The 25,866-nt window shown below is 43.1% G+C and overlaps 1 protein-coding gene across 4 annotated transcripts in view; it reads left to right on the top strand.

Moving 5' to 3' along the window:
- RGL1 (ral guanine nucleotide dissociation stimulator like 1) overlaps positions 1–25,866 on the top strand; it is a 156,918-nt gene that overhangs the window by 83,587 nt on the left and 47,465 nt on the right. For all 4 annotated transcript variants that reach the window (XM_032772943.2, XM_032772941.2, XM_032772940.2 and 1 more), the window contains 2 exons: positions 2,365–2,573; positions 15,962–16,039. In XM_032772943.2, the coding sequence (XP_032628834.1) occupies positions 2,365–2,573; positions 15,962–16,039 (287 nt within the window). The remainder of the gene's footprint in view (positions 1–2,364; positions 2,574–15,961; positions 16,040–25,866) is intronic.

The raw sequence follows: 25,866 nt of genomic DNA, 5'->3' as shown, positions 1-25,866 counted from the left end.
TGCATTTGAGACTGCATCACCACCCATGCTGATTAGAGCTCGACGCTGGGAAAGCAGAAAATGTAATTCAAAAGTTCGCGGGGCTTTTCCTGTTTACATGCCCGCTGCATCCGAGTTCAGATTGCGGACCAGAGCGGTCAGTGGTGCACTGTGGGATACCTCTCGGAGGCCAATAATGTCGATTTCCGTCCACACTAACCGTAATCCGAGTTGTTAATATTGAATTTAGCACTACTCCTCTCGTCGGGGTGGAGTACAGAAATCGATTTAAAGAGCCCTTTATATCGATATAAATGACAACGTTGCGTGAACAAGTACAGCGTTAAGTCGATTTATCGGCCATTAAACCGATTTAAAGGCGTAGTGTAGACCTGGCCTGAGTTGCACAAGTAGTCCTGTTAAAGCCAACGGACTACTTGTGTGAGTCAGGTCTGATCTACACATACAGTTGTACTGATTTAACTAAAGGTGTGTTTTAAAGTTAGATTTAGTTAAATCGGTGGAACTTTGCACATGGACACTTTTAAATCAGGGACTATCTTTTTGTTCGGTTTTTGTACAGTGTCTAGCACAATGGAATTCTGGTCCTTAACTGGGCCTTCCAGGCACTACCACATTACATAAAATAATAATTTAAACCTGGGAAAGGAGAAGCAGCAGTGGTGATATTATATTGCTGTTAGTTGGGGAGAGAGAGGCTGGATGTGGGGAAACCAGCTGTGACACTCTCTCTATCTTGAATTTCAGTCTCAGTAGAATGTCGGGTGTAAGCTAGTGTCTGAAAGCTACCAGAAAACAAACTATTCAATGTCCTAGTGCTGAAGTGCAATGGAAATAGCTTGAACTCATCCTATTCTGTCTTGAGACTGGAGCAAAAAATAATGATGGATACGACTAGTTAGCTCATTTAGACCATCCTTGGTCAGTGCATGGTTATTCTCTACAACATATTTTAGTGCTCCATCCAGTCTGATTTTAAATTAGAATTGAAATGTCTGAACAAAGGGGCTTCCACTACTTCCTGTGGGAGATCATACTACAGTCTAATAGACCTTGTGTCCAAGAAATGTTTCTTGATGGCCTAAATTTTCCTTTGCATGATCCCATTATTCCTCAATATATACATTTTTTCCTACCCTAAATTGTACACATCCTGTACCCATATAAAAGTAACTTTATATTTAAAAGAGCAGTTTTCATTTATTCAAACTGTATTTCAAATGTTAATTTACACAAGTCAGACTATGTTGCTTTCTGGGGCTTGCTAACATTTTTTCGGATTGGAGACTCTCACCGACAGGTATGAACCATCTACTTCTCTCCAAGGAAACAGCTTTTTTTCCCATTCGTGAAAGTTTATTGGTATTAACAGTAGGTAGGCTGGATTACACTTACACACACCATTTATTACAAGGTAACTGAGCAGCTACACTTCAGCATACATTCCCCAAGTTGAATCTACAATACCTCAGTAATACTGGCACACAGTTTTTTTAAAAAAAGAAAAAAACTATACACCTTACTGAAGTCTCCTCTTTCCCACTCTCTGCCTTTTTATGCCAATAGTTTCTAATAAAATTCTTCCTTAATATTGGGCAATTTAAAAGAAAAAAAGGGAACTTCTCATCAAATTGATGGAGTCATTACCATTATATTTTATTTATTAGTGTGTGTATTTATATCTTTCATTTATATAGCACTTGTAATCTCCGATACCTTTACAAACAAGTATATGAACTATTCAGAGGGATCGTTTTCCATTACTAACATATAATCCACTCTAGAATGATAATGACAGCTATTTAAGGCCTGATCCAAAAGCAATTGAAGCCACTGGAACTCTTCACATTGACTTCAACAGACATTAGATCAGGCTCTAAACCGTACACAAAATGCTATACAAAAATGTAGGTATGATGAGAAATATTGCATCTCATTGAAACAAAGAGAAATAGTGACAGAATGTAATGATACATTTGGGATTTGACCAGGACACTAGAGTTAACACCCTCCTTTTGCAAAAAGCATTTCCACCTCCTGCCTCAGTGCTCCAAACACCTGGTTTAGATTGTAAGATCTAATGCATCATAGAGTGTGGTGGTTTGACTACAGTCAGCTACTGAAACATCAGGTGAAGGATGTCAAAGAAATATTTTTTAAAGGGTAAACAATTCTGACGTGTTTCATCAATAGACCCATCTTCTAGAGTTCAGTGGTCATCAAAAATGACAGAATATTTCAGGACTTGAAGGCATGCTTTCATTTATCCCTTACCCAAAAAGCATAGTTTAACTTGTTATTTGGTGTGGTAATTCTCATTTGGGGTATTTGGTTTCTCCCATGCTTTTGATCCTTATTTCATAGGTTGAAGGGGACCAGTTGCCTCCAGGACATACCGTCAGCCAGTATGAAACATGTAAGATCAGAACAATAAAAGCTGGCACTCTGGAGAAACTTGTGGAGAACCTGCTGACGGCTTTTGGGGACAATGACTTTACCTACGTCAGCATCTTTCTGTCAACATATAGGGGCTTTGCCTCTACTAAAGAAGTACTGGAACATCTCCTCGACAGGTAAGAGTTAGTGGGGAGCTATAGAGAAAATAATAATATGGAAAACTGTCATGTTATGTATATGATGAGGAACATTGCAAGGAATTAGCTCAAATGTATTGAAGATGTATTTGAAAGGTTACATGATATTTAGATATTTCAAAATCAGTGCTGATTCCTACAAGCTTGGAAAATCCAGTATTTCAGCTTAACCAATGGGTTGGTAAATGTCTCTCCTCCTCACTTCATAACACCATCGCCATCAAATAGGGAGAGATGGCTAGTTCGGGCTACTAAAGAACCAAATTGTGATTACTGTAGGGAAAATGGCATAACCAACCCCAAATAACAGAACAGATATGCTGCAAAGTCAGAGTTATCACTGAATTCAAGCCATTAGTATCCCCTAGCACAGTCTCCTGTATGCAGGCTACACAGAAGGGTCCATTGCCGTGTCAAGACATAGACTGTACAGGCGTGAGCATGCAAGCCTGTTCCATATCTACTACACTGTGCCAGAATACTCATCCTTATCTCCTGTCGTGAAAGGACAGCAGTTTGGTCTTTTTGATTTTTGAAGAAACCATGACACAAGCACTGGATTTTTGGAGAGCTCAGTGGTTCTAGAATACAAAATCTAAGGTAGAAAGCCATTTAATCTCAAAAGAATCCAAGTTTAGGTGGAGTTAGTAAGCTGATTGGTCCATACATAAAATATATCAGTTATCAGTCTGTAATATTCCATGCTCTTTATTCTGCTTATAAGTTAAGAATGGCTTTTTTGGTAGGATTACTTTAAGTTGTTTACATCACCATAGTGTAATCATTTTGTGGTCTCAGCAGTTTTTTTCCTCTCTCTCTATTTATGACTTGACCTCCAAAGGGATAGAGGGGTATTTTATTTCTTGTGCTTATTTAGTTAGCATGTTGTGAAAATCAAATGATGTACAGAGAGGCTATAGCGCTGTCTTGTAATTAGAGCAGGAGACTGGGAGTTGGGACTCCTGGTTTTCTAGTCTTGGCTCTCCCACTGACTTCCTATGTGGTACTGGGCAAGACATATACATTCTCCATGCTTCAGTTTCCTCATCTGGAAAATGGGAAATGCAGGGCTCGGTAACCTTTCAGAAGCAGTGTGCCGAGTCTTCATTTATTCACTCTAATTTAAGGTTTCATGTGCCAGTAATACATTTTAATGTTTTTAGAATATCTCTTTCTATAAGTCTATAATATATAACTAAACTATTGTTGTATGTAAAGTAAATAAGATTTTTCAAATGTTTAAGAAACTTCATTTAAAATTAAATTAAAATGCAGAGCCCCCCGGACCGGTGGCCAGGACCTGGGCAGTGTGAGTGCCACTGAAAATCAGCTCGCATGCCGCCTTTGGCACCCGTGCCATAGGTTGCCTATCCCTGATATAATGCTTATCTCAGAGAGCTGTTGTATGACTTTGTTAATAATGATGCTAAAGTGCTTAGAAGACAGGCCCTGCGTGACTCTTATGATACAAAGTACTGTTCAAATACAAGGAGCATAAAGGCCATGTAACATGTAGGAATTGTGAAAGAGAAGCCTCACTGGAGAACAAGAATATAAGGTTAGCTTCAGACTTGAGAATGTCCCTGTCAATCTGCCAAGATCCAAAGGTGGAACACAATGGGTGACAAAAACCCACAATGAGGAGAACACAAATATTATTCATGCAGAGAACTAAAGATACTATAGGATTCCTTCCTTAAGTGTGAGCAACTTTTTCCATAACCTCAGTTTCATGATTCTTTGCTGCTGATGTAAATAATTTTCAACAATAAACATAAGGGGACACCAATTTTGCGTGGAATGTAGGGAACTTCGGAGCTCCAAGGAATGATGACTCTCAAAATGAGGGACATTAAAGTGGTGTGCCTTGAGAATCTCTCACCCATAAGCAAATGAATTGCTAAAAAGATTTAGAGAGTGAACAAACTGGTATATGCATATAGATTGGCTTGTTTGTTGTGTCACATCCAATAATGAAACTTCTATGGCATATAATTATTTTATAGGGATATATTTCTATCAGCAGGAACTTTTTAAAAAAATTGTGAAATGTTGGAATTACTAAAATAAGGACTTCAAAATTCAACTTGACTTTGTTTAAAAGCATCTATTTTAAACACAGTTTCCCTGACAGTGTAGTTGCTTTTGATTTGCCTCCTGGTTCCCAAACTGTCCTCTCTTCCATGTCTTTTACATTCTCCTGTATTGATCAAATGTGTACAACAGAAGATTACCTTTTTGCTATGAACAATTAGAAGTTACCAGTGTCTACATTAATCCAAATTAGCCGGTCAAAGAGGGCTTAAAGCCAGATGACACAGTTCTAGCTAAAAATGGTTTGATCTGAAATAAAATACATATTTCCCCGTTAAGTGCCCGGGGGATGTGTGTGTTCCCTTTTTGGCATGGGTTTTTAATTTGGTTGCTCCAACTCTTTTTTTTTTATTTCTTTGTAGTTGCCATTTAGGTGCTGTTGAGATTATTATACCCAGTTTAATAGGGGGAAACTGAGGCACAGAGCGATTAAGTGACTTGCCCATTCACACAGGAAGTTTGGAAATTTAATCTAAGTCTTCTATGTCCAAATCTACTGTCTTTACCACAACACCATCCTTGTTCTTTGTATTACCTTCATTCTCTTTCCAGTTTACATATTGCACATTTGTAATTTACCTATGTGTAAAAACAATCGTTCACTGAGGGGCAAATCCAGAACCCACTGCGACATATAGGAGACTAGATTGGGTGCTGAGCAGATGTGTTGGGTTTGGGAGGAAGGAATCAGTTCCAGGCTGCAATGCAACAGTCTGGAGAATAGCTCAGCCTAGTAGCTGGAGTAAACTCTGCAGGCCCTTATGTGCCGCCTGAGAAGCTCTTGCACCATTTTCGCCTGCTACATACTACTGTGCAGGGCACTCTCATGGACTGGTAACCTATTCTGGTCACAGGTTGTGCTTGCCATATGTAACCTGCCTATATTCAGTTTCAGCCCTTCTGCAGCCAAAACTGCTTCTGTTCCACCACCAAAGGCTCATTTGAGGCCACACAGAAGAAGGCTGGATTAGCCCCTTATTGGTGGGCACTCTGCTAGATTTATATATTCCCTGCAGTTTCTTGTGATTCATGCCATAGGTCACTATGGAAAATGAGCAGATAAGGACAACTGATACATTAGGAAACTGTTGTAGAAGGGAACAACTGCTAAGGACATATTTTTCATTATAAGTCACTCTCTGCGCATTCCTACTACATGAGTTTCTACATCTGAAAACACAGTGACACAACTGGCACCAATTGGCACTGTTGTTTGTAATGTTGGCCAAGGACTGGTCATCCCTGGGATGTCTGTTTAAGTCAGGGTTGATTGAGGCACGTTAGCTGGGAGTGGAGTGGGGGAGGGTGGGGAGGGGTAAGGTGGAGGCCCGCACTCTGGTTGCTCATGCTGTTCGTGTTTTGTGGTTCAGTAGGGAACATCAGTCTCTAAATTTGTCACTCCAGCACGTTCATGAGTGCCAAAATAAATACTGTAAAATTAACGCCCTTCAGCTGGGGATTTAAGAACTCTGAACTCAGGGATGGGAATCAGGGGATAATCTTTTGCAAGAACAGACCATACCAAAGCCATCAGCCAAGGTTTTGGGTGTTTGGTTTTTAACCATAAAAATGATTGAACTCCAGTAGACTACTTTTAGTTGATGGAATCACAAAGAATCGTTTGGAGACCCTTGGTTTGCCAGGAAAGCTTGTCAGCTTTCTGATTGCTGGGGGTTTTTTTCCTGAGGGGAGATGAACCCAAGGAAAATGAAGTCTAAGCAATGCACATTAATGTCATGTTGAGGTTATGACTTTAGATTTACAAAGGTTAGGAAATTGGAAAAAAGTTAAGTTTCTCATGGTAAAGTTAACACATCAGGGTTGTAGTTTCTATTTCTACGTTGCTTTGTCAATGTTTACATTATAGCAGGGATTTTCAAAGCCACCTAAAGGAGTGAATTTGGGCACCTAACTCCTTAAGCTTCCACTAAAAATCACAGCCTACTATATTAATGTTTGTTGCTAAACCTATCCCCTAAAATGTACACTTTGTGCAGTGAGGCTGAGTTAACATTACCATGAAGTCTGTAATATTTTGATATCCTTGTTTTTGAGTATTTCAACCTGTAATCTTAGTGTTAGACTGACGAATACTCTGGTGTTTTAGTATATTTTATACCAGTCTCTTTCCACCAGCATAAAATTGCCTCGTCCATGCTTCAATAAAAAGAGTAAAAAAGAAAAAAGGAGGAAGTGGCAGGGCAGGGGGGGAATTAAAGGGTATATTTTGCATATAGGGCTAAGCCTTCTTCTGTGAGGTGCTGGGCATCCTCAGTGTTTTGAAAGTCAGTGGGAGCCACGGGCATGCAGCCCAACGGAATTTCAAATCTAACTTTTAAAATGTGTAAATTGTGTTAATCGGGATATCTGGTCACCCTTGACACCATTGTGTTAATGAGAAATGTTTAATTTCTCATTCAAACAAATGCAATCAGCTGTTTTTTCTCCATAGATGGCTGAATGCACAAAGAGCCACATGTAATTTATGCTCCTTTTAATTCTCGCTGCATGACGTAGGAAAGCAGGATCCTTCTCTCAGGAGGGGGTCCCCCAAAACCAAAACACACATGGGCTCAATCTTCTCAGGACAGGAGGCATGTGATCACATGTGGCTTGTAGTGATTGTTTTCAACTCCAGCATCAACCACTTGTACTGTTGTTTCACGGACGCACCAAACCAACTGTTCAAAGAGATGAAGCTATAGGAGAGTTTATCTGCTGGGTAATTCATACAGTCTGAGAAGTAGGACTCCCAGCCTGCATGTTTTAGGAGGTGCACAGGGACAGTATAGAATTATAGACTATCAGGGTTGGAAGGAACCTCAGGAGGTCATCTAGTCCAACCTCCTGCTCAGCGCAGGAGTGATCCCCAACTAAATCCCCAAATGGCCCCCTCAAGGGTTGAACTCACAACCCTGGGTTTAGCAGGCCACTGCTCAAACCACTGAACTATCCGCCCCCCCATGGCTTCAGGTCTGCTGACCACAGGAGCTTTCGGGCAGCAGGGCTCCCCTTCTTCTCTTAAGTTGCTCAGGAGGGAAGCCCTGCTGCCTTGAACTTCCTGGTACTGTAGAAAACAGGTGGATATTATTTTCTATCGGAACTTCTAGGACTTTGGCGATAGGTCATCCATTCAGTTATTGACAGTACGGATGTGAAAATTGGCCTTATGCATTCCAGTAATGACTCTGATCGACAGATCATCAACCCCTTTTTCAGTGAATCATCACTGGTTACACTTACATGGTCCAAGACATACATATAAGGTTGGCTTGACAGAATTCAATTTTTATTTTTTTTATCATTTTGATGGATGTTTATTTTTACATATTTTTCTGATATTTGTTAATTTACATTTTCATAGTTGTGCAAAATTATGGGTTTTAAGCATTTTATTTTATTTTATTTTATTTTTGTTGATTTAAATTTTCACATTTGCAGGAACTTGGGAGGGGGGTGTCAGACAATTATTTAACGACAATAGATGTTTAGATTCAAAAAGTTAAAGCTTTATAACTGTTAAAACACAAATTGTCAACATCACATATCAAAATATATTGAGTCAATTTCAGTTTAATCAAAATCAAACTCTTAAGTTCCCAGGCAGCATTCTGACAATATTTTTGTCTGGGAATAATAAACAGTGGGTGGGCCTCTGAGATTCTTAAAACCTGTAGTACTGCTCACTTTGCGTGAACATAAAGGATCCCAAGGCACTTTTCTTAAGAAAAGGGATTTGGCTCAGTGTCGTTTGCCTTCTGAAGTGGCTGCATTTCAGTAGGGCAGTATTTATGCAGTTTGAAAGTGTATTAGGATTCTTAATGAATGAAAGAAGCAAGATATATATGAGACAGTTATGTAATGTTTATTTTGTCACATGCAAGCATTGTTTGGATTTATGTTTGGGATCCACACTAAGGGCCACACTTTTTATGACTCCCTAACCATTAAGTGGCTAAAAAGTAGCCCCCCCTCCCCCAAATAAATAAGTAAATAAATCTTCAATGGATAGGGTACATTTCTTATTCCATTGTTCAGCATTTAAAACTTAAATACTGTGAATCACATTCTGGTTTCATTTGCTCATTTAGTGCCTCTGTATAAAATATATAATCTTCCAAACACTGGACAAGGTTGAAAAGTTCCACAGGCTGTGGGGTCCTTTTGTTTCTCATGTCTTTTTTGTATGCAAAGCATTCATACAACGCTATTCAGTGAATAGATCTTTGTCCAGAACTTGATGAGGACAAAGTAGTGGAAGTCTGCAGCAATGCTATTCTGTATGTTAGAGGCATTGTAAACTCCACCTCACCCATATTTAATGTTCTGTTGTACATCCAAAGCCTTTTCATAGTGAGACAGGCTGTGATTTGGGTTTTGGAAACCAGTGTAGTGTTATGTGGCATTCTGTTTTGTTATGAATAATTGCCTATTTGTATTGCTATTTGATTGTTAATTTCAACATTTGTTTCACTAATGGGATTTAGATGTGTGTGTCTGACATTCTGTCAGCGTTTAGCTAACATTTCATGTAAGGAGGATTTCTAGTACTGGAATAATGACACTGTTCCACTGCTTATTCAATTTTGTTGAAAGAATTAATGGTGAATTATAAAAACCAATATCTATAGGTAATTATTTGCTGCCGTTCACAACTGAAGTTATCTTTGCCACTGCTTGCAGGGAAAGTGTCTGCCTTTGCAGATCATTTGCATATTAAAGGCTTGCCCCCATCCCCATTTTACTTCTAAAATATACTTTTTAGTGAATTTACTTCTGGCGTAGGGTGCCCAGTGGCACTGAAGAGTGAAATCATCTCTTTATCCACAGATCTTGGGCAGCAAACAGGGCAAGCTCCCTGCCCAGTGCCCCATCAGTGTGCCCGACCCATGTTTTGGAGAGTTCACCCCTAGGGGTTGGGAAGAGCAAAGTTCATTCTCCAAGCTCTTTTCATGGCTGATAGCTGAGACTGACAACTGTGGTGCCAGTTATCACCTGTCATTGTAATAACTTTGTGATATGGGACCAAATTCCGACTGAAGCTAATGAATATGGGGAAAATTCAGCATATTTTTTTTTTAAAAAGATGAAATTAATTGAAATATATTTGGGAATATATTCAGGATACAGTAACGCCTCACTTAACGTCCTCCCGCTTAATGTTGTTTCGAAGTGACATCACTGCTCCCTTAGGGAACCTACTCATTTAAAGTTGTGCAATGCTCCCTTATAACATTGTTTGGCTGACTTTACAAGGGAGCATTGCACAAGTTCCTCTTCTCCACCTTCTCCCCCTTCCTCCTCCCTCCTTCCCAGCTGTTTGGCGGCACCTAGGACTTTCTGGGAAGGAGGGAGCAAGGGAGCAAGTAGGGAAGCTGCGCTCCCACCCCCCTGGCAGGCAGGCAGTGCAACCCGGAACGCAGGGGGTTTAGGGGCTGCAGGGCCCTGGGTTAAGGGGGTCCTGGCCTGCAGGTCTAAAGCCCCTTTCAGAATGTGGCCCTGCGAGCACAGGCCAGAGGACTCAGGAGGAAAAGGGGCAGTCATGCAGCTGGAGAGAAGCGGCGCTTTCCCCTTCAAGGCCGCCCAGAGAGGAGCGGTGCTTTGAAGAAGAAAGTGCTGCTTCTCTCCGGCCACGGCTGCGCGGCTGCCCCTGCTCCTCCTGAGTCCTCCAGCCCGTGCTTGCAGGGCCACATTCTGAAAGAGGCTTTAGAGCTGCAGGCCAGGGCCCCGGGGAGAGGGCCGGCTTTAGGAAGTGTAGGGCCCAATTCGAACATTTTTGGCAGGGCCCAGGCAGGGATGACAAAAAACAAAAACGTGAAAACCAAGCCTTTCAGTTTCTTTAGAAGCCAGTTTCCTGTAAAAAGTTCTGACTTAAGGATTTGCCACGAGTAAGGTTATGTTTTTTGTACAAGTAGGGTTACCAATAACGGTGTCCGCAGAGCCGGTATTTTGTAAAAAATTCACTCGCTGGGATGGCAATTTAAGACAAAAAGCTGGACATGTCTGAGGAAAAATAAGGGAGTATGTTAACCTCTACCTAAAATTTTTTCCTAAAAGACGGGGCTGAACAGAAATGACTAGTTTCACATGTGTAGGCCATGACACTCCTGGGTGTGCTAGGGTGCAAATACATGTCATGATTTAATGGGACAGTCCAGTTTGGGGGTCTTTTTCTTATATATGATCTACTTTACGCCCACCCGATTCCATTTTTCTACAATTGCGTCTGGTCACCCCTAGGTGTGCCAGGTGGTCCAGGCTCACTCCTTCATCCATTGGCAGATGTGCAGGGTTACGGACTGGAATGCAGGCACCAGGACATGGGCGTGGAGCAGGCGGCTGGCTGCAGACAGGGCTGGTGCAGGCGTGGCAGGCGGTGCGGGCTGGCTGCAAGACGGGGCGGCTGCAGGCAGGCGAGAGGGGGGCTGGCTGATGACAGGGGGATGTGGGGTGGGGTGGGCTGGCTGGCTTCAGGCAGGGCCGCAGGGGGGTGGAGCAGGGGTTGGCAGGGCTAGAGACAGAGAAGTGTGGGACTGGCTGGCTTCAGGCAGGAGGGTGCAGCAGGGGTTGGCTGGAGACAGGGTAGGGGGTGCAGGGCTGGTGCGGGAAGGGCCGGGGGTGTGGCGGGGCCTGGCTGCAGGCAGGGCTTGCAGGGTTGGCTGGAGACGGGCTGGTGCGGGCAGGGCAGGGAGTGCAGGGATGGAAACAGAGCAGGGGGTGTGGGGCTGGCTGGAGATAGGCTGGCTGCGGGCAGGGGGTGCAAGGCTGGCTGCGGGCAGGGGGTGCAGCAGGGGCTGGCTGTGGGCAGGGGGTGCAGCCCACCCTGTATGGTGAGTGCTCCTCCTTCTCCCTCCCCCACTGGGGTAGCAGCAGCAGCCCAGGACTGCCCTGCTTCCACCGCCCCGGCCCTTTAAATAGCTGCAGGAGCCCTGGGGAAGTGGCAGGGCTCCAGAGGCTATTTAAAGGACCAGGATGGTAGAGGCAGCTGGAGCCACCCCCCCCCCCCGCTACCCCAGGGCTCTGGGGGCTATTTAAAAGGGCCCAGGGCTCCCCTGCTTCTACCGCCCCTGCCCTTTAAATAGCTGTGGGAGCTCTGGGGAAGCGGCAGAGCTCCAGCGGCTGTTTAAAGGGCCGGGGCAGTAGAAGCAATAGAAGCCTCGGACTTTTTAAGTAGCTCCCAGAGCCCTGCAGCCCTATCCCAGGGCTCCAGCAGTGGGCCTTTGGTGGCAATTTAAAGGGCCTGAGGCTCCAGCCCCTGCTGGGAGCCCCAGGCTCTTTAAATTGCCCCCTGGGAAAGCCGGGCCACCCCAGTACAGCACACCAGTGGGGCTTGGGCGTGGGGCCCGATTCAGGGGAATTGGATGAATTGGCCTAAAGCTGGCCCTGCCCGGGGCCCCCTTAGTTCAGGGCCCTACAACCCCTGAAGCCCCTGCATTCCGGGTGGTCCTGCCTACTGGAGGCGGGGGCAGCTCTCAGAATCGCAGCCATGGGGGTGGTGCTGCGCCGCGCAGAGCCACCTGCACACCCACTGCACCAAACAGGAGCTGCCCAAGGTAAGTGCTCTGCACCTCCTGCCTGCCCCAGCCCCGAGTCTCCTCCCACACCCCCACCCTGAGCACCTTCCTGCACCCTAACTCCCTCCCAGACCCTGCACCCCCACCCTGAATGCCCTCCCACATCTTAACTTCCTCCCAGACCCTGCACCCTCAGCCCTGAGCCCCAGGGGTAAGCCAGGGGCACCTCCCCACCACAGTACTGTACAGTATATAATGCCCTTTATCTGCCCCAAAAAAATTTCCTTGGAACCTAACCCCCTCGTTTACATTAAATCTTATGGGAAAACTGGATTCGTTTAACGTCGTTTCACTTAAAGTTGCATTTTTCAGGAACATAACTACAAAGTTAAATGAGGAGTTACTGTACTGTCTTATTTCATTGCTGCAATAAATTGTTAGGAGGTATAGCAAATAGAATTGTTAGTATATATTTTGAATTACAAATGCTGGAAATGAGGATTGAGCGTTATGCTAACAACTATGAGAGGCCAAGTAGGATTCAGTGGGGAAGACTTAGGTAGCAGAGACTCAGAAAGAAGGCACACTTATGAAAAAGGATATGTATCAAATTATACACCAGTAGTGATGACACTCCGTGAATGGGTGCATAGACTTCAGTGGCATCACTCACGGAATAAAGTGCTATTTAGCATGGGTAAGGATATAAGGATCTGCACCTATCAGTTTAGCCTTGCTTATTTTTTTGCATATATTAGAATCTATTCAATGAAAGCGTGACAGTTCTAAGCAAAATTGAATACACTTGCACTGATGTCTGAAAGCTTGTTCGAAGGATCAAATTCTGTGCTCTCTCACACTTGTGAAATCCCACTGATGCAGTGGAGTTGCACTGGTATAACTGAGAAGGATTTAGACTTTAAAGAATGTAAGAGTCTGCAGATTTTAGTGTGTGGCTTTTGCGTTCTGTCCCAGACTGATAAGGGGGAGTGGTAAGATTTCAGAAAGTTTCAACACTAGCATGGATATAGACATTGAGTAAGAAGCACAGTGTAATTTAGCAGTAGAGGATCTCTGCTAGGGGATCAGGAGATCAGGATTCTGTTTCCAGCTTTGTCACAGATTTGCTATGAGAGCTTGAGTAAGTCACTTACCCTCTCTGTGCCTTAGTTTCTCCATTGGTAAAGCAAGGATGATGACAACACTACACGTGTCTTGCAGGGCTGTTGAGACTTAACTCATTACTATTTGTAACGTTCTTTGACGTTCTCAGATGAAATGTGCTATAGAAGAGCAAATCATTTTTACTAGTATGGACAATAATGCTCAAATATACCTTTCACCGTATAACAGATAGTGGCCAGCAAGTTTTGGGACTACTCAGGCTTAAATGTCAACAGTTGACCTTCACAACATCATCATGGCCTTGATGTAAAATCTCCAGATTGATGATGCTGTGAAGGAGCATAAAGAGGCGAGCAAACTCTGCTCCTTCATCTTTCTCCTTTAAGATGGTTTGGTTGAATAGGCCTCTATTTTTCATTGGCTGCATCTTAAGCCACGTCTACACTACGGGATAATATCGAATTAGCTAAAATCGGTTTTATAAAACTGATATTATAAATTCGATTTCATGCGGCCACACTAGGCACAGTAATTCGGCGTTGTGCGTCCATGGTCCGAGTGGTTCTGGGTAAATGTCGTCAGTCATTCCTTCCTCCGGGAAAACATCAGCTGACAATCCTTTCGCGCCGTTTTTCCCTGGATTGCCCTGGCAGACGCCATAGCACGGCAACCATGGAGCCCGTTCAGCTTTTTTTTTTTTCCGGCACCGTATGTGTACTGGATGCCGCGGACAGAGAGGCGATACTCCAGCGCTACACAGCAGCATTCACTTGCTTTTGCATGATAGCAGAGATGGTTACCAGTCGTTCTGTACCGTCTACTGCCGGAGTAAACTGGCAATGAAATGACGGTTATCTCTCCCCCTCTGTACTGTCCGCTGCTATCATGAGTGCCCCTGGCTGAAATCGGCGGGGGCGCAACGCAAAAGCAAAATTGGGATTGACTCCCTGAGTCAATCCCTCCCTTATGGTTTCTAAAAATAGAGTCAGTCCTGCCTAGAATAAGGGGCAAGTGTATTAGAGGACCAGTGTATCAGAGAGCACAGCTGCTCCGTGTCAGTATTCACAGGGGGTGCCCTGCAACAACCCCACCCGTTGCTTCCCTTCTCCCCCAACCTTCCTGGGCTACCGTGGCAGTGTCCTGCCCATTTGTGTCATGAAGTAATAAAGAATGCAGGAATAAGAAACACTGATTAGTGACATAAAATGAGGGGAGGCAGCCTCCCGGCGCGATGATAGTCCAGGCAGGACATAAAGCGGTGGGGGAGAGGAGCACAGCATGCTGCTGCTATGACAGTCCAGGCAGTACAGAATCTTTTCTTTACACAGGAAAGGGAGGGGGCTGATTGAAGCTCAGCCCCCAGTTGCTATGAGGAAGACGGTTACCAGCCGTTCTGTACCATCTACTGGGAATAACTGGGAGTCATTCCCATTTTTACCCAGGCGCCCCCGGCCAGCCTCACCTAAGGCCAGCCAGGAGCACTCACGGGCTGATGGCGACGATGGATATCAGTCATATTGTACCGTCTACCACCGGGGAGGGGAGAGGAGCAGATACTGCTCTTCACTGCTGCAGCATCGCGTCTACCAGCAGCATTCAGTACACATAGGGTGACACTGAAAGAAGTCAAGAAATGATTTCTTTCCCTTTTCTTTCACGTGGTGGGGGGGGGAAGAAACTGAGGAGCTATTCCCTGAACCACGCCAGACACTGTGTTTGAACCTACAGACATTGGGAGCTCAGCCAAGAATGCAAATACTTTTCAGAGACTGCTGTGGACTGTGGGATAGCTGGAGTCCTCAGTACCCCCTCCCTCCTCCATGTCGAATTTAGCGCTACTCCTCTCGTCAGGGAGGAGTACAGAAATCAATTTAAAGAGCCCTTTATATCGATATAAAGGGCATTGTAGTGTGGACGGGTACAGCGTTAAATCGATTTAAAGCTCTTTAAATCGATTTAAACGTGTAGTGTAGACCAGGCCTTAGAGAAACAAGTTTTTTCAAAATGATTTAATGATTTTGGGTGCCTCAGTTTTTGGGTGCCCAGCTTGAGACATCTTCAAGTGGTATGGTTTTCACAAAGTGTTGAGTACCGGCCCTCTGAAAATCAGGCCCTTTTAAAGCATCTCAAGTTGGTACTTAGATATTAAGGCACTCAAAATTATTAGTAACTTCTGAAAATCTTGGCCAAGATTCTCAAACTTACACCTGTAGCCAGATCTCTCTTAAGCCTGGATTTTTACAGTAATTGTCTCTGCCTGGAACCACACCAACTTCTGCTCTCATCTCTTACAAGCCCGGGGTCAGACTGTGCCAATGGAGTAAAAGGAGAACATAGAGGGGATCAAGGCCAGGTCTTGACTCTTCCCTGTCCCTTTTGTGATAATATGCAGCGCTGAGGATCAACAGAAAGCAGTCTCAATTCTCTTGCAAGCTCTGAGGCTCTGGGACAGGCCTTTGCATCTGTCTTGTATTTTCATTTGTAGCCCAAGATAAGAAAGCTTTTAAAATTATTGCAATAATTATAATATACCAATATTCCAGTAGGTGAAAACTGAGTCCTTGTAACCTTTGAGTCCTTATTATTTAGGCTTGATTTTTAGTAACAGCCTGAAATATCCATCTTGTTGTGTAGGTATGGAAACCTGGAGACCTCAAACTGTGAAGAAGATGGGAGCCAGAATTCCTCAGAGTCCAAAACAGTGCTCAGGAAGTAAGTGTGGCTTTATGCTGTACAGCTAAACCCCAGTCAGGATTGGATATTGAGAAAGGATGTGGTCAACATAATCCTCTTTTCCTTTGAAAATACGCAGCAATCCATACTTGTTTTGATAACACAAAGCAGTAACTCTGTCATAACTCTAACAGATAATACAAACATCAAATCTCTGAGGGAGGCAGGGGAACTTTCCCAGAACAGATCAGACATGTTTCATGTGGTGGCCAACACATTATGGTGAGAAACTAAACATGTTTGTTTCCCTTGCTTTTCTTATCCACAAAAATATATGATTATTATTGATTTTATATTGTATTGTGCTAGTGCCTTGAGACCCCAAGTGGAGATGAGGGCCTGCTTGTGCCAGGCTCTGCCCATGATTCTAAAGTCATTTTTAAGTTTTGATGGCATGGTATGTTGTGTGCAAAATGGTGAAGCTATTTAAAAATATTAAATGTAAAAGAATAGTTGTCTTTCTCTTTCTAATTTCATGTGAAATATTATTTATCTTTAAGAGTCAAGAGTAAAATGAATCTTAGGTCACAGTATTCGTACTTTGACACCTGAATGATCTACAGTTTGCATCTGCAACGGCAGCATAAAATAGCTGGATGATTGTATTTGATTACCCTGAGTAAAGACCTTTGACTCAACTCTGTACAGCGTGTCAGTGCTGTCAACTTCCCCATTATACTGTCACAAATTCCACCGAGAGGAGCATTATTAAATGTTCCTTAATTTCATTTTCCTGGTTTGTGGCATAACTGAAGAAACGAGTCCACAGCTTTCAAGTTCTTCAGTTTGTTTTGAAAACAGTAAGTCCAGCACTCCTTTCCCATCACATGCCATGTACAGCATAACCAGTGTTCCAAGATCTTACTCTAGTATGTGTTCCTGCTAGAAGTAACATTTTAACTGATCTTGAGGTTTTTGGGAGGGGGGAGGAAGTGGGGTTTGCATTCCCTGTTCCAGCATTTTCTATTCCTAAGACACAGGTAGGTGGGTTTTATAGAGTATGGCATAGTTTTTCAAAACAGCATTATCTTCTAAAACACTGCCAACTCATCTGACACGCCAGCCCCACCACAGCCCAGCTCCTTTCTCTACTGGGTCTCTGTGCTCCTTGTGATGTCACAGCATAGCATGCTGTGGGGCATCTTATTGAAGCTGAGCTGGCAAATCTGGACTTGAGATGGTATAAACCCACTCAAACTGTAAGTTTGACAGTGGGATCCATACTCTGCTGCCCTTTGCTGTGTGGGTTTAACAGGGACAGAATGTGGGTTAGTGGTTAGGGACCATGCTTTGGAAATCAAGACTTCCTGCTTCTAATGCCCCCTCTTAAATTGAGGGTTTGTCTACATGTGAAACGCTACAGAACTGTAACTGTGCCTCTTTAGTGCCTCAGCGTAGATCCTACCTACACTAATGGAAGGGGTTCTCTCATCAGCATAGGAAATCCCCCTTCCCAAGAGGTGGGAGTAGGAGCGGCTCTAGCCATTTCACTGCCCCAAGCACGGCGGCACGCCGCGGAGGGTGCTCTGCCAGTCTCCAGTCCCGCGGCTCCGGTGGACCTCCCGCAGACGTGCCTGCGAAGGGTCCGCTGGTCCCGCAGCTCTGGTGGACCTCCTGCAGGCGTGCCTGCAGATGTTTCACCGGAGCCACGGGACCAGTGGACCATCCACAGGCACATCTGCGAGAGGTTCACTGGAGCCGCCTGCCGCCCTCCCGGTGACCGGCAGAGTGTCCCCCGCGGCATGCTGCCCCAAGCACGCGCTTGGCGTGCTGGGGCCTGGAACCGCCCCTTGGTGGAAGCTAGGCTGATGGAAGAATTTTTCTGTCAACCTAGTACCATCTACATGGGGACTTAGGTGGGCTTAACTATATTGCTCAGGAATGTAGATTTTTACACCCTGGAACAACATAGCTGGGTCAATCTAATTTTTTAGTGTAGACCATCCCTGATTTGCTTGGTGACCTCTCTGGGCCTTACAGTTTCCCCATCTGAAAAATACCAGTAATGAACTTACAGGAGTGTAGTGGTGCTTAATTAATGTTTGTAAAATACTATGATATCCTCAATAGAAGGCTTTACTCAGAGAAGAAGTATTATCCTGTAGTAATTTTTAGTTACACACTTACTGATCACCTTTAAATAAATGAGGTCAGAAATTAAGAGCTAACCATTGATAGGTTCGAGAGTTTGGAAGAAGAAATGTACTGGCTGTCAAGGCATTTGTACTGGGTTCAACATGGCAGCTTGAGTCTCTATTTCCTCTCCGCTTGAGGGAAAATAGAGCTAGCTGTATTGTCCTCCCATTTTATCATAAAGCACTCATTCAAGCACACGTGGTAGTTTTTAAATATGTCAGAAATACAGAGAAGGCAGTAAAATGTGGTGGGTAGAGAAAATGGCTGAAGGCCAAAGGGTCCTGGGCTCCAATCCAAGCTGAGCCATTGAATCCCATATGACTTTGGGCGAGCCACTTGACCTCTCTGTGTTTGGGTCAACTCAGCCGTAAAACTAAACTAAACTAAAGCAAGATCTTGTTGCAAAACAGATGATGGATTTGAGTGGCTTTCATGGGAAAATAAACAGCTGAGGACCAAATATATCTGTGAAGTACAGAGAATATGTAGTGGTGTGGCATAGTATAGGGATTTTGTCAGCATGAGTTTGAGATAGGGGTGTTACTCACAAGTGGTAAATTTTAAAATGTACCATTGAAAACATTGGTACCATAGGAAAAACAGATATTGAAAATGTGCTTGAAAAATATACCAACACAGAAGAAAAAAATATAAGGAAAAAATTGAAAGCAGAAGAGGGAAAGAGGCGAGAACAAAAATGGAGGATACTTTCACCAATGTAAATCCAGAGAGACTCCCATGTCTTTGAGGAGTCACTGCATTTTATACCTATGTAGGAGTAAAATTTGACCCTGGATGTAAATTTGAAAGAAAATGGGTGAAAATAGTGAGGTATTTCACTAATATTGTCATTCAACGTATGTGCAAAATGACAGTCAATTGCATGTCAAGTGTGTGGAAGTGAAAGAGCAACAGAAGTAGCAATTAACAAAAGCATGTGTTGTGGGGTTTTTTTAAGCAGCACTGCCTTGCACACTTTATCACCTTCCTGCTATTTGCTTTTCCTGCTATACCCGTAGCTTCTTCCCTCTTGATACGTAATTAGTGCACTTTTGCACAGCCCCTGAATGCTAAATTGGTGCAAGTTGCATTGCTTTATCACTTAAATACTTCTTCTAGTAAATCTACATCCACCACGTAACTTACACTAACATTTCCAGCACCGCTGAATTTGATCCCGAGACTTCCATGGGAGTGGTAACTTCTCACAGCATGTCTGAATATTATCCACATTCTTTTTTTCATTATTAATTTACAAAAAGTTTCATACTAAAAATTTATAACAAAATGCATCCGATTAGTAAATCTATAAAATGTTTACATGCTTTACACAAATGTTTTATAACTACAAATTCACACTCAGTCCTCACCATTTCCCACTGCGTCCCCCTTGGCTGCTCTGGCTACTTGCCTCTAACTTTAATGATAGTTTCTAGGAGGAAGTGGATAGCTTTCTGGTCGTCTTGTATAACGTGATACTGGTAACTCAGACTTTCTCTGGGCTTGCGATTCTAATTCAGATATGATTTCATAACTCATTTCTCATAGAAGGGAAAACCGATACATCTTATGCTCACATTTTTCTAAGGATGAAAGAAATAATAATAAGAATTGGTAGTGTTGGTTGCTAGAAATAAACCTGTCTCAGCATTTCTCTGTGGACAGTCTCACAGGGAATCATAGTCAACAATTTTTTTCTTTCTCGTATACTTTACTAGTCTCCTATTGTGACAGTTCAGAGTTACGTCTGGGATTTTAGTACCTCATCATAAAATTTAAAACCACACTTCCGCTGGTTTTGTACAAATATGCTACATAAGAGTTATGATTTTAAGAACAACTTTAGGATCAGACTTTATAAAAAAAATGGCCTATTTGCTCGCCAGGGCTGTTAAAGATCTCATGTTTTTTTGGTTTTAATAAAAATAGAGATTTGCTCTGGCATTTTGTGTCATAACAACTCTGTCCCACACTGTTGTCTATTGTGCTGGGCAAATAAGGAGTACGTCAGTTCAGGATAAAAGAATACGTGAAGCAAAGCAAAATAAGAATCCATATCAAGAGTAGAACTAAGAGAAGAAATAAGAAAGCATAATAAAGGTATGACAATATGATAGTATTGAATGCCTAGAAGTTTACACAATAGACCAATTAGCTTTTTGACAACTAGGGTGTATAGTTCAGATATGTGCCTGGGTTGTCTTGTTACCTTGTAACCAATATATAGAAAAATGCTACATTATTTTTTGCTATATTAATATTCCCAGTTCACCTCTGGTACAAAGACCCCACAGGCTACATTGGTGTTCGCTGTGGAACACTAGAAAGAGAAAGTTACATCCTTGATCTTTCATGCCCCTTTTAAGTACTCTGTGGAGTGGATCAGCCAACCCAAGCTATTTAGGGGCCCCAGGTTTATTGAAGTTGTTTAGTGTATTGTGCATAAGAAAAACAAGCTTTCAAGAGATATCCCTCGATCACAGAACAGGTACCAGAGCGGTGGTGTTAGGGTCCTGAATCAACTTCAGGCATTGATAGAGGTTGTACTCTCTACACATCTCTGAAAAAGCTCATTTTCCATATTAAGTTTGAATTCAGGCTAGTTTAGTGCTGACAGACTGCTGTACTAATACCCACAACTTAGACTTATGGGCACAGTCTCAAATGTATTAAAGAAGCAACACATTAAAGAAACTGAATATTTCCCATACTCAAGACAGCAAGCGTTTAGAGTTGTCCAGAGCTCATTCAGGACAGATGGAGAGTAGTAAAGCCTTTGCAGTACAAAGTGTTGCATCTGCTTGTCTGGGTTGCAGATCTGTGCTTTAAATGGATACTGGAGAACATTTTACCAGTTGTCAGGATCAAATGTAGTGCTGAGATCATGTGCCTGTGGTTCACTGCTGGGGTTGTGACACTGGGAGAGCTTGGTAAGTGGCACCTTATGCACTCCAGCTAAAGGGGTTTAGAATCTAGCCACAACTTGAAAGGCTCATAGTAACATTCATTCACAGAAGTGGTGAATCAGTCTTCAGATTAGACTGCAGATTAGAAGTGTCTAATCTAAATTTAGAGGTTCATTTGGGATGTTTGCAGTAAAGGGGGACAAGTTTAATGTTAATAGGTTGCCACAAAGCCATTGATTTGGTCATATTTATTCAGTGTCCTGATATATGCGTATGTCCACAGAGAAATGCTGAGTCAGGCTAGGCATTTCATTGAGTAATCTGATTTGGAGAGATATCAGAGGATGTTGTCTGTAAACAGTATGATCTTATATTCTTACCTGTACAAAGAAATGCCTCATATATTTAGCCAGTGAAATTACTGTTCAAAGGGTATCAGTAGACAGAGCAATCAGAATCTAATAACGGTAATAATGGAAATGTTTCACATATGTTACACAGTAAAGAAAGTGAATCACATTTGAATCCATTAATTTACACGGATGCTCTTGAGCCAAAATAGAAAAGCTAAGAGTTTCAGTAAACCCTGTCCAAAGTTATATTTCTCAAAAAAACTGAAAAGAAAGCTTTTGAGTTAGAAAATCAGCCTCCTGATTGTGGTATCGGATATTTAGTAGGCATTTTTAGTTAGCTTTATTTATTTTAATTATTTGATTTTGTTTTGCAGCATAGTGAAACCACATTAAGGGTGCTATGAAAAAGGAGATTGCTTGTCTCAACCAGACCGACTGAAGTTTGGGAAATATACAAGCTTGCTTTTGTAGTGCAAAGAATCAGTGAGCTTCACACTCACTGGAAGCCCCCAAACAGTTCTCTTCTCCTATATCCCCAAGCATTACTGTGGCATCAGCATGACAGAGGATTGAGGTTTGAGTCCCAAATGAACTGGAGCCACATCCAGGAAGATGCAAAAAGAGAAGACTGTATCTTTCTTTCTGAAATTGATTTCAGTTTACCAGTGCGTGACATCCCCTAGGTACCCATTAAGTGACAAGGAGCAAAAGTGAATCAAAACATCTCTAAATGCTTGGTGCCTTTGTTCACTCAGCTAATGTCGAATCCAACTGAATCTGCTTTAGCTAGAACTATAAAAGGAACTGGGAATCTGATGCAGGAAATGAATCGGGCATCAAGTTCATGTCTAACCCCTCCTTCTCCTGCTGCACAGGAGGCTTCCACAAAGCCTCTCGGTAGTAATGACCATGTGACATTCTTAGAGGTTCAGCTCTAATAAAGCACTACAGTGTTCCACGTTAATTATCCAAAACACTAGAACCTTCAATACCAATGCTGCAATGTTTTGGGCTATTGTTATAGAATGTGTGGGGGTGGGGAAAGGTTATTTTTAATAAACTATTGATCCAGTCCCTTTTGTGTCTTTAGAGCTTTGTGACAGAGAATTTGCCTTTTGTTACCTGTAAAGCTTATTATTTCAGCTGCTTATAAAAGGGTTTGGTGTCCTTAAAGAATCAGATACTATGGGAGGAAAATCTGTGAACCTTTGGCTGACATTTGTACAAGTTTTTCCCTGGCTTCAGGAGATGTTCCTGAGGATTTGAAAGTAGCAAACAACATGATTCCCATATTACTTTAGACAAGGTAAAACTGAGACAATATGGTTGGGTTAACTTCATTTGTGAGGGAAATCTTGGAAATCATGTGAAATGGGAATGGTGGGACTGGCCCTTGCAAAGCACAGTTCGGCTGTTGGTGTGTAGCGTGGATTTAGGAAAGGGGAGGTCATAGGAACAAAAGCTTCCTGTCTGGCTGGCTGATTCAGTAAGAAACTAGTCAGCCATCTTATATAACCCCTTTTGCAAATATACTTGGTGCTGCGCAGAGCTGAAAGCATAGCTTATGTTCATAAAAATTTCTCATCCTGGGGATAATAATGGTGGACTTGGCAGAATTTTTAACCTCAGCCAAGCCACTAAGATCCCCAAACTCTTTCTTTAGTACCAGTTGGGGTAAGAAAAATGCTGTGTGGCTACCTTTGCAGAAAGAGATCCTCAAAATTCCCATCTGGACCTCTGCATCAGCACTTGCTCTGTCAAGGCCCCACGACATAGCTATCCTTCCAGCCACTCTGGAATGAATTGATGGAGTTGCAGTTAAGAGATATGAGTGACTCTCTCCCTCTGTTTTTCCATGTGTTTCCTGTCCTCCTAGCTCTGCTTGCTGGGTATAACAGAGTCTTTGGGGCCTTTGCAATAACTTCATAGCATGTCACAGCGTTGGGATATTGCATTGCCTTGGGGGGGGGGGCATAATGTGAGGTGATGAGTGGTGTCCTGTGGACCCATTTTGAAAGGTGACAAAACTACAGCTCTCTGCCCATCCAGCAATGGGCTGAGTGAGGGATCTAAAATTTTAGGGACAGGGTTCATACCAGTGGAGCAAGGAGAACCTCTAGACTAGTGAATAACAGCTTGAAAACATTACTGAACAGAACCCACATTGTGTGACTCTCAAGACAGGAATTTAAAATCTAACATTCTGTGGCAGCCCACAAAATATGCAGTACAGTATAGCAGGGGTTCTCAATCTTTTTCTTTCTGAGCGCCCCTGACATAACATAAAAACTCCACGGCCCACCTGTGCCACAATAAATGGTTTTCTGCATATAAAAGCCAGGGCCAGCATTAGGGGGTAGCAAGCAGGGCAATTGGCAGGGGCCCCACACCACAGGGCCCCTGCGAAGCTAAGTTGCTCAGGCTACTGCTTCAGCCCCAGGTGGCGGGACTCAGGGCCCTGGGCTTCATTCCCGGGTAGTAGAACTTTGGTTTTCTGCCCCGGGCCTCAGCAAGTCTAACACTGGTCCTGCTTGGCAGACCCCCTCAAACCTGCCCACGGCCCCCCAGGAGGCCCCGGACCCTTGGTTGTGAACCACTGCAGTATACAGTGTAGAGACAGACAAAGATTTATGGCTTGCAATCCCCCCATGAAGAATGGATTCTATGATGTTGCTTTCCTGTCTGAGATCTTGGAAGTCTCACATTCCTATCTGTTTCTTGGCCTATCAAGTACAGGGAGTTTCTTCCCAGGGACATCAAACATAAAGCTGCTACAAGATTTGGGCACTTGTCCAGCCTTTCTTCAGAATGCTTCCCTCCCTAATGTACTGATTGTTTAATCAGCCGATAGGAGGTCAGTGGGATATAGCCCCTGTCTGCACAATGTACTTTTTTTTTCTTTTCTCCTCTTGACTGAAATTATTTTGCTGGCAAAATCAGTGTCTGTAACTGCTGTGAACTTTTCAACTCCACTCTGAGAGACTGGGCTTGTGTTAAACTCTGTTTGCTTTTCAGTGTATGAAAGTGCCCATCATCAATGGCACTAAATATAAAAAACCGTGTTGAACAGTATTCGCACCAAAAAACAAAAACAAAAAAACCTTCTCCGAGCTATAAATGAGCTCTCACTTGCAGCTCAGCTCCAAATGGGCAGAGGCCTTGATGAAAGGTCAACTTACCCTGGCCCCTGAATTCAACAGACTAGTTGTTTATTGTAAAAGTGGGTTAAGCCACTGGTACTTCCAAAACAGCAAGACATCTCTTTAAAATGCAATATAGACATTGAAATAAAAGGAATTTTTAAGCTAACCTCTGACTGAGGAATGAATGAGCTTGTTTAATGAAAAATATTAATAGTGAAATGGAAGATCCCAGGCTGTTCAGAAGAATAAAGCTGATAACCACAAAAAGCTTAGATCCTGAAGTCCTTACTCGGTTGTTAATCAAAGGGATTGTTGACTGAGTAAAGAGGGCAGGATTTGGCCCCAAGGAGGGGCGACTCCAGGCATCAGCACGCCAAGCGCGTGCTTGGGGCAGCAAGCCGTGGGGGGCGCTCTGCCGGTCGCCGCAAGCGTGGCAGGCAGGCTTGCCTGCGGAGGGTCCGCTGGTTCTGCGGCTGCGGGAGGTCCGCCCAAGCCGCCAAAGGCAGCCTGCCTGTCTTGCTTGGGGCGGCAAAATGCCTAGAGCCGCTCCTGGCCCCAAGTGAACGACCTGAGTTGTACGGTCTTTGTTTTGAGTTTGTAATGAAGCCCCAAACCAAGGGAGTTTTGCATGTTTTCATCCTTGGTTGTTAATGTTTTGTGCAGCTCGGTTCTTGTAATTCTAGAGTTACCCCTGCTGGCTGCTCTAACCAAGTAATATTACTGTCAGCTTTCGAAGCACTCTTTCTGACCAGAAAAGCAGATTGGTTGCCATATTATAGAAGAGAATGAAGAAACATTAGTTGAAAATACAGAAATGTTTGTAAAATACATACTGGCTATATAGGGAAAGAACATGGAGTATGGCTAGAACATAGAACACAGGGTGATAGACAACCCAAATGCTAAAGCTTTTGAGGTTTTATTTTGCATGCTTAGTTGAAGCCTGTCCAAACAATCTGCATTTCTTGTGCCTGCTGAACTGAAAGAGAAACTTTGCAAAAACAATTTGGTTTGTATTTTGGGTGAAGGTTGTGCATGTTTGGAGCAGGGATGTTTTCTATTATTATCTGAACCATTTCACCCGGGCCTAATGGTACCTTGTTTGATAGAGATACTGGATTAGATAGGCAGGTTTTGGTGCTGCTAAAAATAATGGATCTGATTTGCCACTGTCTTGCATCTTCGGGGAGTGACTGAGCACCTATTTACAATGGTATATATAACACTACTGTAGTCAATGGTAAAAATCTGTGTAAATGAGATTAAAT

Source organism: Chelonoidis abingdonii, chromosome 7 (genome assembly GCF_003597395.2).
Source record: "Chelonoidis abingdonii isolate Lonesome George chromosome 7, CheloAbing_2.0, whole genome shotgun sequence".
Classification (NCBI taxonomy): domain Eukaryota; kingdom Metazoa; phylum Chordata; order Testudines; family Testudinidae; genus Chelonoidis; species Chelonoidis abingdonii.
This window is presented reverse-complemented; position numbering and strand designations above follow the sequence as displayed.